At 39.7% G+C, this 14,375-nt stretch overlaps 1 protein-coding gene across 2 annotated transcripts in view; it reads left to right on the top strand.

The window, feature by feature from the left end:
* The window catches only part of LOC134756071 (SWI/SNF complex subunit SMARCC1), a 45,505-nt gene that overhangs the window by 20,448 nt on the left and 10,682 nt on the right, over nucleotides 1–14,375 (top strand). The window contains exons 3-10 of one of the 2 annotated variants that reach the window (XM_063692887.1): nucleotides 2,385–2,489; nucleotides 4,386–4,554; nucleotides 10,785–10,939; nucleotides 11,059–11,202; nucleotides 11,684–11,808; nucleotides 12,010–12,146; nucleotides 12,818–12,960; nucleotides 13,222–13,403. In XM_063692887.1, the coding sequence (XP_063548957.1) occupies nucleotides 2,385–2,489; nucleotides 4,386–4,554; nucleotides 10,785–10,939; nucleotides 11,059–11,202; nucleotides 11,684–11,808; nucleotides 12,010–12,146; nucleotides 12,818–12,960; nucleotides 13,222–13,403 (1,160 nt within the window). Of the gene's footprint in view, nucleotides 1–2,384; nucleotides 2,499–4,385; nucleotides 4,555–10,784; nucleotides 10,940–11,058; nucleotides 11,203–11,683; nucleotides 11,809–12,009; nucleotides 12,147–12,817; nucleotides 12,961–13,221; nucleotides 13,404–14,375 lie in introns of both variants that reach the window. The other variant, XM_063692879.1, reaches the window with a different exon arrangement.

Here is a 14,375-nt window from a genome sequence, read left to right as displayed (position 1 = left end):
AATATATAGGTACAAAATGAAAGAAACAATCTCGCCACGGTATAATAACTACTCTAGTGTCCTCTCTCTCACTCATAACAGTCATAACATGACGTAAAGTGAGCAAGTGCCGATACAGTTGCGAGCGGGAGCAGTGACGCATACGGATATAAAGATATAAAAGAGTGATATATATCCCAGTGAGAGAAAGATATATATCACTCTTTTCTTTTTACTGACACATTTCGCCCATCTCTACTCCGTGTGCAGTGCGGAACCGGCCCTTGCGATTAAGCAGTCGACGTTTGACGTAGTATATTACACAGCCTCAATGAGCGAATTTAAATAAACTCGTTGGCCTTATCCAATAGATAGTTTCGCAAGCTCATACTTTGATCAAGTGAGTTTTAGAAAAAACAACCTTGAATCATGTTAATTACAGTTAACTTTACAAAGTGAAAAATACAGACACGAAGTCGAAAATTAGTGTTTTGAACTAATTTGTATTTAACTTCACGGTTCAGAGGCACCTAAGTATTTACATAATACATGTTCATTATGTTGACGAATGAGAAAGCGACAGCAATATGCCACTAACGCAAGGGAACTTTATTGCATCTGATCCGCGATTTTTTTTATATTCATCGCTATGCACATTAATATTGATATGATAGGAAAATATTGTCTTCATGGCATACTGGCAGCAAAACTTACAAACATCTCTACGGTCAGTTACGCAGAGAGCCATTCTGAGCGCTCATTAGGAATATAGGTACCTAGGTTGTCTTAGGTGCAGCGAGGTGAGGTGCTGCTCATTTTCACGGGAGGGAATAAGGACAAGGGCTATGTTTATTACAATGTATAAGTTGCGTTCATTGTAAATGCTTTTAGACGGACATTTCTTTCTGCGCCTTTTGGCATATGTGCTAAATTTCGCGTACAGGTACAGGCGCTTCCTTCCGTGAGTTCGCTAGATCCGAATACTTCTCTGCTGCACAGAATAGACACTAAGCGACTCTTTATAGCCTACTCGTTGCTAATCTTCCACGTTTGAGGATCGTGATCGTGAGATCGTGACAGAAAATAATCCTTCTTTAGTCAAGCCAGTTTTTTGATACTTATCTGAACCGCCTGATACAGACCGGACCGCATTAGGCTCTCTCGATTCTAGCAATCTTCAAAAAACTTTTTCTTTCATTTTTGATTGTTTGTCCTTTACAATTGGAAAATATTTTGTTTATTTAGAGAACCCTAGATTACATACACGAGATATGTCTGAGAGGCAATAGAACTTCATAGTAACCATAGTCTGTGTTCCTCATCATTATTTATTTTTATAATAAAACGTATTTATGCCATAATATGAGGTACTCAAAAATGTATTTCGCTAACCTTATTTGCAAATTCCTTATTCAAAGTCACGGGCAAGCATCGTGTTGCGGATATTTGACCTCGGCCAGTTTTTAATTATGTCACATCTTAGGAAGGTGTTTTTACTGAGACTGCGGAGCGCGCTATTGTCGCTCATTTCCGATTGCCTCGTAATCTAATCTAATCGCCTACTATTGTTGTTGTATTGGAAAATAAATGAGACAAAAATCCCGAAACGATTTCTTCGATTTAATGTAGGCGCTAGATTCAATTTTATTTTATTTTATCGGACCTCGAGGGGTCTCTAGTTAATCTTGTAGCATTCGTAACGTAACGTAACGTAACGTATTGTTTGTTTGCTGTTTTAAGAATTGTAATGTAATAAATAATTCGCATCGTTGATGGCCCATTGAATATGACTAACGGCTGTCCTGTTAAGGCTTGTAATGGTTCTTACGGGTGCTTACATATCTAGAGCGGAAGCCTTCAACTTGGTGTTCTTCAAATTCTGCTCTGTATTCTGAATAAATCGCGTATTTTACGCCTAACTTCTATGCCTTCGTGAAAATAATAATTTTTAAACAAAGGGGACAGAATACCAAATGACCTTTGATCTCAGATAAGATTAAAAAAATATGTTTGCATTGTCTTACTAAAATAATAGGTAATTGATGGAGAATGGGAAGATCAATTAACAGATTGTGTAAATTGTGTTTAAGTCAGTCTTAGTCTTAATTATAAAGTTGCAGCAATTATATTAGGTATTACTTACAGACACAAATACAAACTCTGTTGATCAGGGCTGACATCACTACATAGTATAAAAAAAGTCGCTTTCCGCTGTCTGTCTGTCCCTATGTATGCTTAGATCTTTAAAACTACGCAACGGATTTTGATGCGGTTTTCACCTATCATTCCTATCAATAGAGTAATTCTTGAGGAAGGTTTTAGTGTATAATTTGAAAAGATTTTGTGTAACCCGTGCGAAGCCGGGGCGGTTCGCTAGTTAGTTATAACTGCGTATTTTGTTTCAGATGAAAGTGTTCATGGACATGAAGCCAGGCGGGTCGCTCTGCACGGTGCTCGCCACCATGTTCCGTTTCAAGTCGGAGCAGCGGTGGCGCAAGTTCGACTTCCAGGTCGGTAAGGTATGCACGCCGCTCGCTCGCCGCACGCCCCGCCCACGCCCGCCAACCGCCCCGCAACGCTCGCTCACCAACCACCTCGTTTCTATTCTACATGTTTCAAACGTTATTAGATTAATGCTATTTATGTGTTGTTATGTAAACCCATAGTTTGAGAACTAATAATATTAATCTAATACCGTTCGAGACATGGGATCCAGAGCACACGATGCTAGATTGGAACCACCACCCGTGTGAGTGCAGGATTACGTTCGTGTGACCAATCCTGTATATACTATACAAATGGATAGCACCAGTGTAGCGCTAAAAATACTACCCGTCCCTTTTTAGTAAATGCAAATAGCCAGAGAAAGGCACTAAGTTGAATGTGTCATGTTGAATATTTTTATTTGACGTTTGCTCAAGTGTCTTAGAAACATCTAACACGTTGATCTATTAAACTTGCAATTATTTGTTTGACTGTAAAAATATGCCCATATGTCCACCTTGGCAACAATCAAGTAATTTTGTTTTCACCACACCAAGAAAGTTGCATTTTATTCACATGTGAGGCAAAGTAATCAAATGCAAATTTTGAGTTGTTTTCTTATGTTTGCTGGTAGAATTGACTAAATGATGATTTTGAATGATAAATATTTAATAACATTCATTTTGAATCGATTTGCTTTGATTTTGTTTGATATTTTACAGTTAGTATTTTCCTTGTGTTGGTGTGGTAAAAAAATTGTGTTTCAACACACGGTGGCAACACAACGCTCAAGATTCCATTCTTCGAACCATTCGCTCGGTTCAATTTTGGAATCTTTCGCTTGCTCGGGTATCAATATTAACACGAGAGGTTAAACAACAACTTTGCCCCCTTATAAAACAAATAACTATTTCTTTTAAATTACCTGACGTGACTGAATCACACGCAACTGTATCTGTGCGGTTCGGACGTTTTCTCGCTCTCACACGTATCAAAATTATGGATGACTGAATGTTACTAACAGCCCTTCCATTCATACCTCAAACCTGCGCGCCCGTGTTGTACTCCAAACCACACGCACAAAGACAAGTATATTATGTAATATGTATAGCTATTGTACAGCAAACACACACTTTTTAATAAATACCTATACCACAGTTTTTTGTAAATATCACGAGTGAACGGCACCGGAATTCAAAACTTTTATGTCTTATATGCTTGTTGTTTTGTTATATAAAAGACGGCTTAAGAAATATTAAATATTCTAATATAAAATATGTTTAAAATTTGACATCAGATTTTTGCTTTGTAACATCTTTCCATTGTATTTGTTTCATTTCATGCCGGGTCCATTGTTTTTCTTTGGCTTTTTGAATTACGAATAAAAAAAGGATAACTAAACTAGTAATTGGTTTTGTCGTTACTTAACAAATCGTTTCAATTTTATTTGTTTTATAACATTTTTGTGTTTGTAACTAATACTTCAAAAGTGTGATTTTGTTACTCACATCAGCATGTATTTACTATTATTATCATGTATAAATGATCTACAACGAAACAAATCTACAGAAACAACTGGATTATGTAATCTAGTTACATAAACTACCTATTCATATTCACGTTATTATTTTTCAGTTTTTAATCAGAAAATTCGAACTTTCACATAAAAACTGTCTGTAATTCATTTTAATCTGAAATTAAATTATATAGAACTTAAGAAATGTACCTAAAGAATTAAGGAATGTAGTTGAGAAATTTGTTGCCTCGAATAGGACTCCAGTTGGTAATGATTTGTATATCGTGTGCCAGTGTTGGCTCAAATATCCGTTCCAGATAGGTTTCATAGTTATCAAACGCTTCAACTTCAAGTTCTTGCTAACATTTTCTTTCTTTCTCGTCCCTTCCCCCGCACCCCTTTTCAGAACCCGTCGCGCAAGGACCTGAACGTGCAGATGATGATGGAGATCGAGTCCTCGCTGCTGGGGGCGGAGGTGGTGCGCTCGCCCTGCGTCTTCATTCGGCCCGATGTCGACAAGGCCACCTCCAACAAGATCAAGGACATCGTCGTTAATCGACAGGGAGAGATTTGCGGTTGGTTTTACTCTTTTAAATATTATTTTACATTCCAAGCGTAGATATTTTACGTGACAGCATTAAATAACGTCCTCTGGAGTTGCAGGCGTACATAGGCTACGGAGACTGCTTAACATCAGGCGGGCCGTATGGTTGTTTGCCACCGACGTAGCATAAATTTTTTTTTTTTTTAAAGTAATTGACTTTACTTATTGTTTAGTCGATTTCCGTCCCCGAACGTACCCCGTATACCTATACCTACTTAGATGTATAGCTTCTCATTAGTCACAATAAATAATGTAAAGAGACCAGACGCGTTTGCTTCAAATCTTCACCTGCATTCGATATTGAACCCTATTCCGCAAAAAACATGGTCCATACGAACCCGGATGCTTAAACAGTGACACGTTCAATAGAAAATTGGTGTTTTTTCGGTGAAATAACGTTAAATACATATCAAAATGTGGTTAATTAGTTGGACAAATATGTAACATAAGTGAATTAAGCCAAAAGAACTTTAAGGATTCAGACAATTCGGTGTTTTTACAAAAATAATTTTGCTAAATAATTACGTGTGATAATCGGACAAAGGACAAGGTGTATCGTGGATATAACGTTTTGTGTTGATTAACTACAAATAAGACAGTACTGTGCCGTGTATTACAATAGTGAGTCGACGTGATTTCGGTAAATTTGTTGGACAATTTCGTGCGGCGCGCTCGCTTACCCTACACATAAAAAGTTAACAAAGGAGTGGAACTTTCCTATAGTGGTTACGTACTTTTATTGCTGTGTTTGGACTATATGTGATAGACTGTTAATTATTAATTGTGATAGACTTATACTACAATGGAGATAATTGAAAAACATATAGTTATTCAAGCCGATACGCTAGAAAAGGTGAAAAGGGCGTACGCTAACTACAAGAAATCTCCTAAGGAGAGATTAACGGCTGGTTATGTGAAGGGAAGAATGGATACACTGGAAAAGTACTGGAAAGAGTTTCAAAACATACATGAAATGTTAATTTTGTCGGTTACTATGGAACAGCGTCAAGATACAAATTATTTCGCCGACAACACGTTTGAGGCATTTGAAGAAGCGTATTATACATACAAAGGCGAAATGATGTCTAAGTTAGAATGTATGGTTCCGACAATAAGTGAGTCTAAACAAACACTTACACCTAGTGCATCGAATAGTAGTGAAGTAAAATTGCCACGAATTTCACTTCCTTCTTTTAATGGCAATTACACTGAATGGCAGTCTTTCCATGACTTATTTATGGCATTAGTGCACAACAATGAATCTTTGCAAGATGTTCAAAAGCTACATTACCTAAAGAGCAGTTTAGCTGGAGAAGCGGAGGCATTATTACGACAATTTTCAATAACCGCTGAAAATTATAAAGAAGCTTGGTTAGTACTCAAGAAACGTTATGCCAATAAGAGATACATAGCAAACTGTGTTTTTAAGAAATTCTTTACACAAAAAACGTTAACACACGAATCGGCTACAGCTTTAAGACAACTGTTGGATACTTCGGTGGAATGTATGAGTGCACTGAAACATCTAGGCTTACCTACGAATAATTGGGACGCAATTATTAACTATTCCATAGTATCAAAATTAGACTCGAGCACTCATAAGGAATGGGAAGAGTTAATAAGCAGAGATGAGACGGACGACTTACCTAGTTTTGATAAATTGAAGTCGTTCCTGGAAAATAGATTCCGTACCCTGGAGATGGTTGAGCCTGCAAGTAAAGTATACAAACCTGTGAAAACAAAGATGTTTCATGTTACTGCAACGAGCGAAGTGAAGTGCACATTCTGCAATGAAGATCATTATATTTATCAATGTAAACAGTTTTCCAAGCAATCGATAGAAGACAGATATAGTTTTGTGCAGAAAAATAATCTCTGTTTTAATTGCCTAATACCGAACCACAATGTATTTAAGTGTAAACAAAAGACAACTTGCCAGATTTGCAAAAGAAAGCATCATTCGTTATTGCACCGAGAGAAACAAGCAAGTGGAGAAGCGCAAACGTCTGGAGAAACAAATAACAACAATGAAGAAAAGATACAAACCGTCGTCGTGGCACACACATCGAGCTTATCACAAGCTCTACAACCTGGTCAAGGCACCTTGTTGACAACAGCACTGGTGCATGTCACAGCGGAGTCGGGGCAGTCACATGTGCTTCGGGCTCTCGTTGACCAGGGATCAGAGGAGTCCTTCGCGACCGCAAGGGCGGTCGAGTTGCTGGGTTTGAAGAAAACTAAAATCAGCGGAGTGATCTCTGGTGTTGAGGAGTGTGAGACGACAATCAAACATAGGGTAATGTTACGCATTCAATCAGGGTACGATATTTCCTATTGTATAAATGTAGATGCTTATGTATTGAAGTCTATAGCCCATCAGCTACCATCTTAGGAAATAAGAAGTCTTAATTGGCCACAAATTAACGAATTAGATTTAGCTGATCCCACCTATGGCTCACCAAGGAGGATTGACATTCTTCTTGGTGCGAGAGTTTACAGCAAAATCCTAGAAGCAGGTTTACTGAAAGGACCAGGAAATTTTCTTGCTCAAAAAACACACCTGGGCTGGATTTTGTCAGGGGGTAATAAGGATACTAATGCATCATTTACTGTTTCACAGCACATTACAAGCCTACATGTTACAACACAAGTTGAAGAAGATACTAAACTCCTGAAAAGGTTTTGGGAGGTAGAGTCTGAACTATACACGAAGCACAGCATGTGGACGAAAGAGGAAGAAAAGTGCGAGGAAATATATCAACAAACAACAACGAGGGACGAGACAGGGAGGTACGTAGTACAGCTTCCTTTAAAGACAAAATTTGAAGACACTGTAAGGTCGTGTGGAAATACAAAGCATCAGGCAGTAAGCAGATTAGAGCAGCTGGAAAGGAAGTTCGCCCGAAACGAACCCCTGAAAGCAGAATACACCAGAGTTGTACACGACTACTTACAGGTTGGCCATATGAAGAAGGTCGACACAGAAGATGAAGGTAATGAAGTAAATCTTGCGCATTGTGCTGTAATAAGAGAAGATAAAGAAACATCGAAGCTGTACGTAGGTTTTGATGCGTCAGCAAAGGGCCCACACGGATGTTCCTTAAACAGCAGCATGATGGTAGGACCCACAATTCAGCCAGATCTACGTTGTCTGGTATTTAGATGGAGAACGCACAAAATCTGTGTTGTTGGCGATACTATAAAGATGTATCGTCAGGTAAGAATGGATGACAAACACACAGATTTACAACGCATAGTATGGCGGAATAATACATCTGAGAAGATAGATAGTTATAAGCTACTTACGGTGACATTTGGGACAGCAGCTGCACCTCATCTAGCTGTACGTACGCTTCAACGTTTGGCTGATGATGAACAAGAAAACTACCCTCGGGGAGCGGCGGTAGTAAGAAACTCCTTTTACATGGATGACCTTCATGGTCATGAAGATCTCGACGAAATAAAAGCAACCTGTAAAGAAATCCATGCATTAGTAAAGGCAGGTGGTTTCGAGATGCAAAAGTGGTCTAGTAACACTGAAGAACTCCTGGAGGGCTTGGTTGATGGCACGAAGACTCCGGAACCTGTAAAAGACAAGAAAGAGATGAAATTAGATAAAATAATAAAAATAATGGGACTTACCTGGGATAGAAAGGATGATACTTGTCATGTAAACTTACCAGCAAGTAGGATACCTGTAACAGAGAGAGTTATGTCTGATGTTGTGTCTGATGTTGCTAGCCTATTTGATCCTTTTGGATGGCTCTCACCTGTTGTAATTAAAGCCAAAATCATGATCCAAAAATTATGGCTTTGGCACTGTAGTCGGGATGATAAGCTATCTTCGGAGATCATCCAGCATGTAGATAATGATAGGTGGAGACACGTTTCATCGGAAAACAACCCAGCTGATCTTGCCTCAAGAGGTATTAAGGCAAGTGAACTTACAAACAATGAACATTGGTGGAGTGGACTCGTATGGTTAAAGGATACAAACAATGAGATGTTAAGGGCCACCACAATTCCAACAACAAATCTAGAAAGCAAGGAGAAATCATTTCACATTTCAAAGCAAGACGTCACACCTATTCGGGAGAGATTCTCGTCTAAAGTCAAGATGAAAAGAGTGATAGCTCAATGTAAGAGATGTCTAGATTACAAAAACAAAAAATATGATATCTTGAGTGCTGATGAGTTGGATGAAGTTGAAATCTGCTGCCAATATAGCCAAGAATTTGAAGACCTGAAAAGGAAAGGAAAGGTTAGAAATAAAAGTTCATTAATTATACTTACCCCGCATGTAGATGAACACGATTTACTGCGAGTTGGCGGACGGTTGAGTAAAGCGGATCTGCTAGAAGACGCTAAACACCCGATTATCGTACGAAAACAAACGCAAGACTTCTGGAAAAAATGGCAGTCAGATTACTTAAACACACTCCAGCACAAACAGAAGGTACGATGTGATAAAATCACCCTGTATAGGAGATGTGGTCATTATGAAGGAGCAGAACTTACCACCACACCAGCCAAATGGTTGCTAGGCAAGATCACGGCACTGCACGCGGGGCCTGACAACTTAGTACGTGTTGTAACGGTCCAGTACAAGCTATCACATTCTAAAAGACCGTTGTCTAAATTAATATTGTTACCTAAAACTGCAGATTAATAGAAAGTTTACGTCTGTAGTGAAAAACAATAAGCTATGGTGGGCGGTTAAATTTATTTCGTTTGTTAATAAATTTTAGGTACTAATAATGCTGGCCGACTGTAGTTGTAATTAGAAATATCTACTCAATACATAAGCACAAAGATTTGCGACACAAGCTATTTTGCTAAAATTGTTATATTATCTATTCAAAGCGCTAAATACTTTGTCATATGTAATTTATGTTAAGTATTAAAAAAAATACTGCTAAGTTTATGTTATTTACGTATTTATAGGTAGATGCATTAATTACATTTTGTAGATGTTAAGTGTACACAGATCCCCTCTGGGTTAATTCTTGATATTGGGTTACCGAGCGGATCCCATTAAGCACATCCTTGCAACTTTATTATTATTACATACAAACGTAATTAAATGCATACGTAGAATAGGTTTGTAAACCTTTCGTCATTTGTTTAGATGTTAAGTTTTCCTTATTTACTTACCTACCTACATTATTCAACTTGTTTTTAGCATAGAACGATTTGTTTGTTAAAAGCTTATCTAGTTGTAAAAATATTACCTATTACACTTCAAGTCATCCGTAAAAACGAACAAAATACATACCTACATAATACAAAACATAGAACCTCCCCTTTTATGTAGTCAGTTAAAACAAAATAATTTTAGTTAAGTATACAGTCCACTAAAGTGTATGTTATGTAACAAGTTTAGAAATAATTTTAGGTACTAAAATGTTAACAAAAGATACCCTACGCGGGCATGCGATTATTACCTACTCGACGCAGGCAGTTAGTTGTTTACTTGTAGAAATCGAATATTACTTATCAGTATCATCTTGCTTTGGCTCCCGCCAGCGTCGCTCGGGTTTTAGTTAGTAATTTGTTGTTATGCAAGTGAAATGCATCGAAAATCATTAGTTTGTTTATTAGTGTTTAACTTAAAACATACGGTGATGATATTAGTGCTTGTGGTACTTATGTGTTTTGGATGCATCAATTCAAGCAACTATGTTGTACGTAAGTTTTAGGTTATGTTTAAGTTAGTTAAGTTAAAAACTGTTGTTTTTGGCGGGCGGTATGTTTAGTCGATTTCCGTCCCCGAACGTACCCCGTATACCTATACCTACTTAGATGTATAGCTTCTCATTAGTCACAATAAATAATGTAAAGAGACCAGACGCGTTTGCTTCAAATCTCCACCTGCATTCGATATTGAACCCTATTCCGCAAAAAACACTTATTGATGTCAAAATTTTATCTTCTGTTCCAACATAATTTGTCTGTCTGTCTATACTAATGTTATGTGATATTATTGTTGTTATAATTGTTGCTGTTTTATGTATTATTATTGCTGTTAGTTTTAAGTTTCGTGACGCATTGGTTCAACTATAATGTCATGTAAACATTCTTATCAATAAAATAAAATAAAATCTTCTAAGCTAACCTGACCTCTGATTTTAGTTTCAATTAATTAGTCCGATTTTGTTTTGGTTTAAAATTAAGAGTGAATATATTTTTTGTTCGTTGCAGAAGACGAAGAGGATGCAACGCACATCATCTACCCGAACGTGGACCCGGTGGAGGAGGAGTACGCGCGGCCGGTGTTCCGGCGCGGTCCCAGCGTGCTCGTGCACTGGTACTACCTGCCCGACAGCCACGACACCTGGGCGCAGGCCGACCTGCCAGTGCGTACTCTGTGTGACAGCAGACTGGGAGCAATTTGATTATCGAGCTAGTGGTCCCGCTGGTCTGAAATTGTATGGTATACTGCTACTAAATTATAAATCCTTTGCCATGTTTACAGGTTGACGTGCCGGAGTCGGCCAACTGGGAGTGCACGCGCAGCGAGCCGTGGCGCGTGACCGCGGCGTGGGTGCTGGACCTGCCGCAGTACAACGAGTGGATGAACGAGGAGGACTACGAGGTGGACGCCGCGGGCAAGAAGAAGGTTTAACTTTACCTCACTCTACATATATTTTATACTATGGTGAACATTTAAAACGAACGGGAGTTGTATGGTCAAAGGTGTCTGTTGTTAATCCATTAAGACAAGGTTAAAGTGATCACCCTAAATACTGATGAAAACAAACCTTAGAAACTACACAAGACTATTAATTGAGAGCACTTGTGTAAACGACAGTTACGATCTGGGTCGTTGTAAAAGAAGTAGGTAACTAATCCACACGGTTCGAACACGACCTCCATGCATTTTTTCGAACTGAGATCGTCGTAAGAGGTAAGCGCTCTCCTACAATGCCATGGAGCTCGTATGTAGAGCGTACGTTAGTTTGAACATCTGGATGTGATGCTCTATGCAAGTGTTTACTCTACTTGTTGGTTGGGCGCTGTTGCCTGATAACTTTGCTGTAGGTACCGGGCTTATTTCTCCACCTATGTTGACGTGATAACGATGGAGTGCTGTTTTCCAGGTTCACAAGCTCCGTCTGTCCGTGGAGGAGCTGATGCCGGGCGGCGAGACGTCCAGCAAGGGCAAGAAAGGCAAGCGCAAGCGCTCGCCCTCGCCGCCGCCGCAGAAACACGCCAAGAGAAAGAGGTACAATCTAGTGCACCCGAAACCGGATTTTATGCGTGTCTCAGTGACTCTAGTTTTGGCTTTAACTGAAACTCGCAAAAATATAAAATTGATAAATTTAGTAGGTAAAATTGTACACCTTATGTTACGTAATAATAACAAGTACTGGTTTCTATTAGCATGTCTTCTCATCTTGCCTTATATGCAATTTGGTTGGTGCAGCCGCATGACGAAGAAGCGCGACATCGACGGCGACGAGGAGGAGGACGCCGCGTCGCGCGACAACACCGACGTCGCGCCCCAGCCCGAGCCCGAGCGCGAGCGAGAGCGCGAGCGCGAGCGCCCGCCCGACAGAGAAAGTAATTCATTACCAACTCATTTCTTTAAAGATAACCACTAGATTCAAGCAAAAAACATCAGTCAAATACTATGTGTCCTATCGTTTAACTAACTTAGCGATTTCACTCGCGCGACATGTTAGTGCTTGAAAATGGAGACTTGAGATTTTTAGATCGATTTTCTAGCTTTGATCTTGTTCCCGATTTTAAAAGTATTCTAATTGTAATGGCCTTTCATGTCAATACACGACCTCTATGGCCTCCGCTGCACCCGCAACACAATGGTGTCTGCTAAATCGCGGAGAGAGGCCACAAACATAAACATGAAAAGCCATTTTTAATTTAGAATTCTGATTCTATCTGTATGTGTGATTCCATTCATACCTCATTCGTTCCATTGGCCTCTATGTTATTGACCGAGCGAAAGCGAACCTTCGGAGACGAAGACTTCTCCCTTTCAGCTTGGGGAAAAATTCTTTCGTATGTCCGGATGTTCTCGACAACAAGTCGCATTTTTCAACCGATTATCTTGAAATTTGGCAAGCAGGCGGGATAATTATGTAGTTTTTGGAAAAATTTCAAAATGGCGGAGCCATGGCGGTTCGCAATATCTGCAGCTCACAGAGCCGCTAGTATTATGATATTGGCCGTAGTACCATTGATCAGAGATGTAATAACCGTAACGCTCGCAGCTCCTGCCGCGGAGCCCCCGGCGCCGGCGGCGACTGCGGCGGCGGCGGAGGCGGCGCCCGCCGACACGGCGCCGGCCACGCCCGCGCCCGTCATGGACACCCACGACGACTCGCAGGGCAAGCACAGCGACTCCAACACACAGGTACCCCCAACCTACAAACTATCTTCTGTGTACTGTGTTTAGTCTATAATAAACTTCATCAATGTTAAACTGCGTGTGTTATTTAATAGCTACGTAGCTATACATCTTTACGTTTTCTGAGTATTTTTTGCAAGTCGCTAGTCCTCCTTACTTCCATCTAGGGTCTTATATCTTTTGGCAGATCCTTGTAGGCAAGTTTTCAGATGTTCCATACTCCGTACAGACTTACCTATCAATAATGTAATACTTAATTGATGGCAGGAAACGACGGTGAAGGAGGAACCGGAAGACAACGTGACCGACCAGACGCACCACATCGTGGTTCCGTCGTACTCGGCCTGGTTCGACTACAACTCCATACACACCATCGAGAAGCGCGCCCTGCCGGAGTTCTTCAACGGGAAGAACAAGTCCAAGACGCCTGAGATCTACCTTGCTTACAGGTATCTTATATTTGTAGATTTTGCCCGAAATATTTAACTGACTTTAAAACTTACATAATACCAGGCGTGTCTCACTACGCGATTTCGTCGCCTCGCTACAAGTACCTGCGGCCGCCCCAATTTTGGGGTTTTGCCGTAGTAATTGCCGCGCACCGCTACGGAACGCACGTCTGCACGCGCTTGCGCCGCCTTGCGCGTAGTAGACGCGTTTTGTTAGAGAGTGAATCTTCTGTACCTAGTACTATTATATATTCTGTGATAATACATTTAAAAACTACAGTGGTCCATTTCTGATAATGAGCTCCATGAGCAATTAAGGGAAATCCTCAAATCTTGATGGGCTCAGAGCCAGACCATGGGACTTTAAACGTACCTGGAGCGCGAAACTTTTTAGTGACACGACGTTTTTGTCAGAATGGAACGAGTCCTGCAGAATGCTGCGTCACTCAGAAAACAAAAATGTAAACATAAAATAAATTAAAAAAGTCGAATTTAAAACGGGTTAAATATAATGTTTCCCTTTTAAAAGGGCCTACCGCGAACACCGAAGTTCGCAAATTGCGGCCATCTTTCTGTCACTAATTATGTCATAGTTGGAGTAACAGAGAAAGGCGCCCGCAATTTACGAACTACGGTGTTCGCGGTAGGCCCTCTGACATGTTTGAAGTTGTTCGATTCGTTTTATGACTGGCTGGCAACTTACAACTACCCACGAAGTGCAAAGGCCGAAACGTTAACGGTTAATTGCAAATAACGTTCGGCCAACACTGCATAAAAAATAATACATTTGAGTCTGAGAAAATGTATGTCCTTACGTAAGTTTATTTGCGTTTTGGGCATATAAAAATGAATTCCGATTCAAGTACTACTATAATAAGTGCAAATATGTAATAATGTGATTATTAATACATAGTTTTTGAGTTAATTCATTTCTTACATTTATTTTTAAGTTTTTCTGTGAGCCCCTACTCT

The sequence above is a fragment of the Cydia strobilella genome, chromosome 1 (assembly GCF_947568885.1).
Source record: "Cydia strobilella chromosome 1, ilCydStro3.1, whole genome shotgun sequence".
Taxonomy (NCBI): domain Eukaryota; kingdom Metazoa; phylum Arthropoda; class Insecta; order Lepidoptera; family Tortricidae; genus Cydia; species Cydia strobilella.
This window is presented reverse-complemented; position numbering and strand designations above follow the sequence as displayed.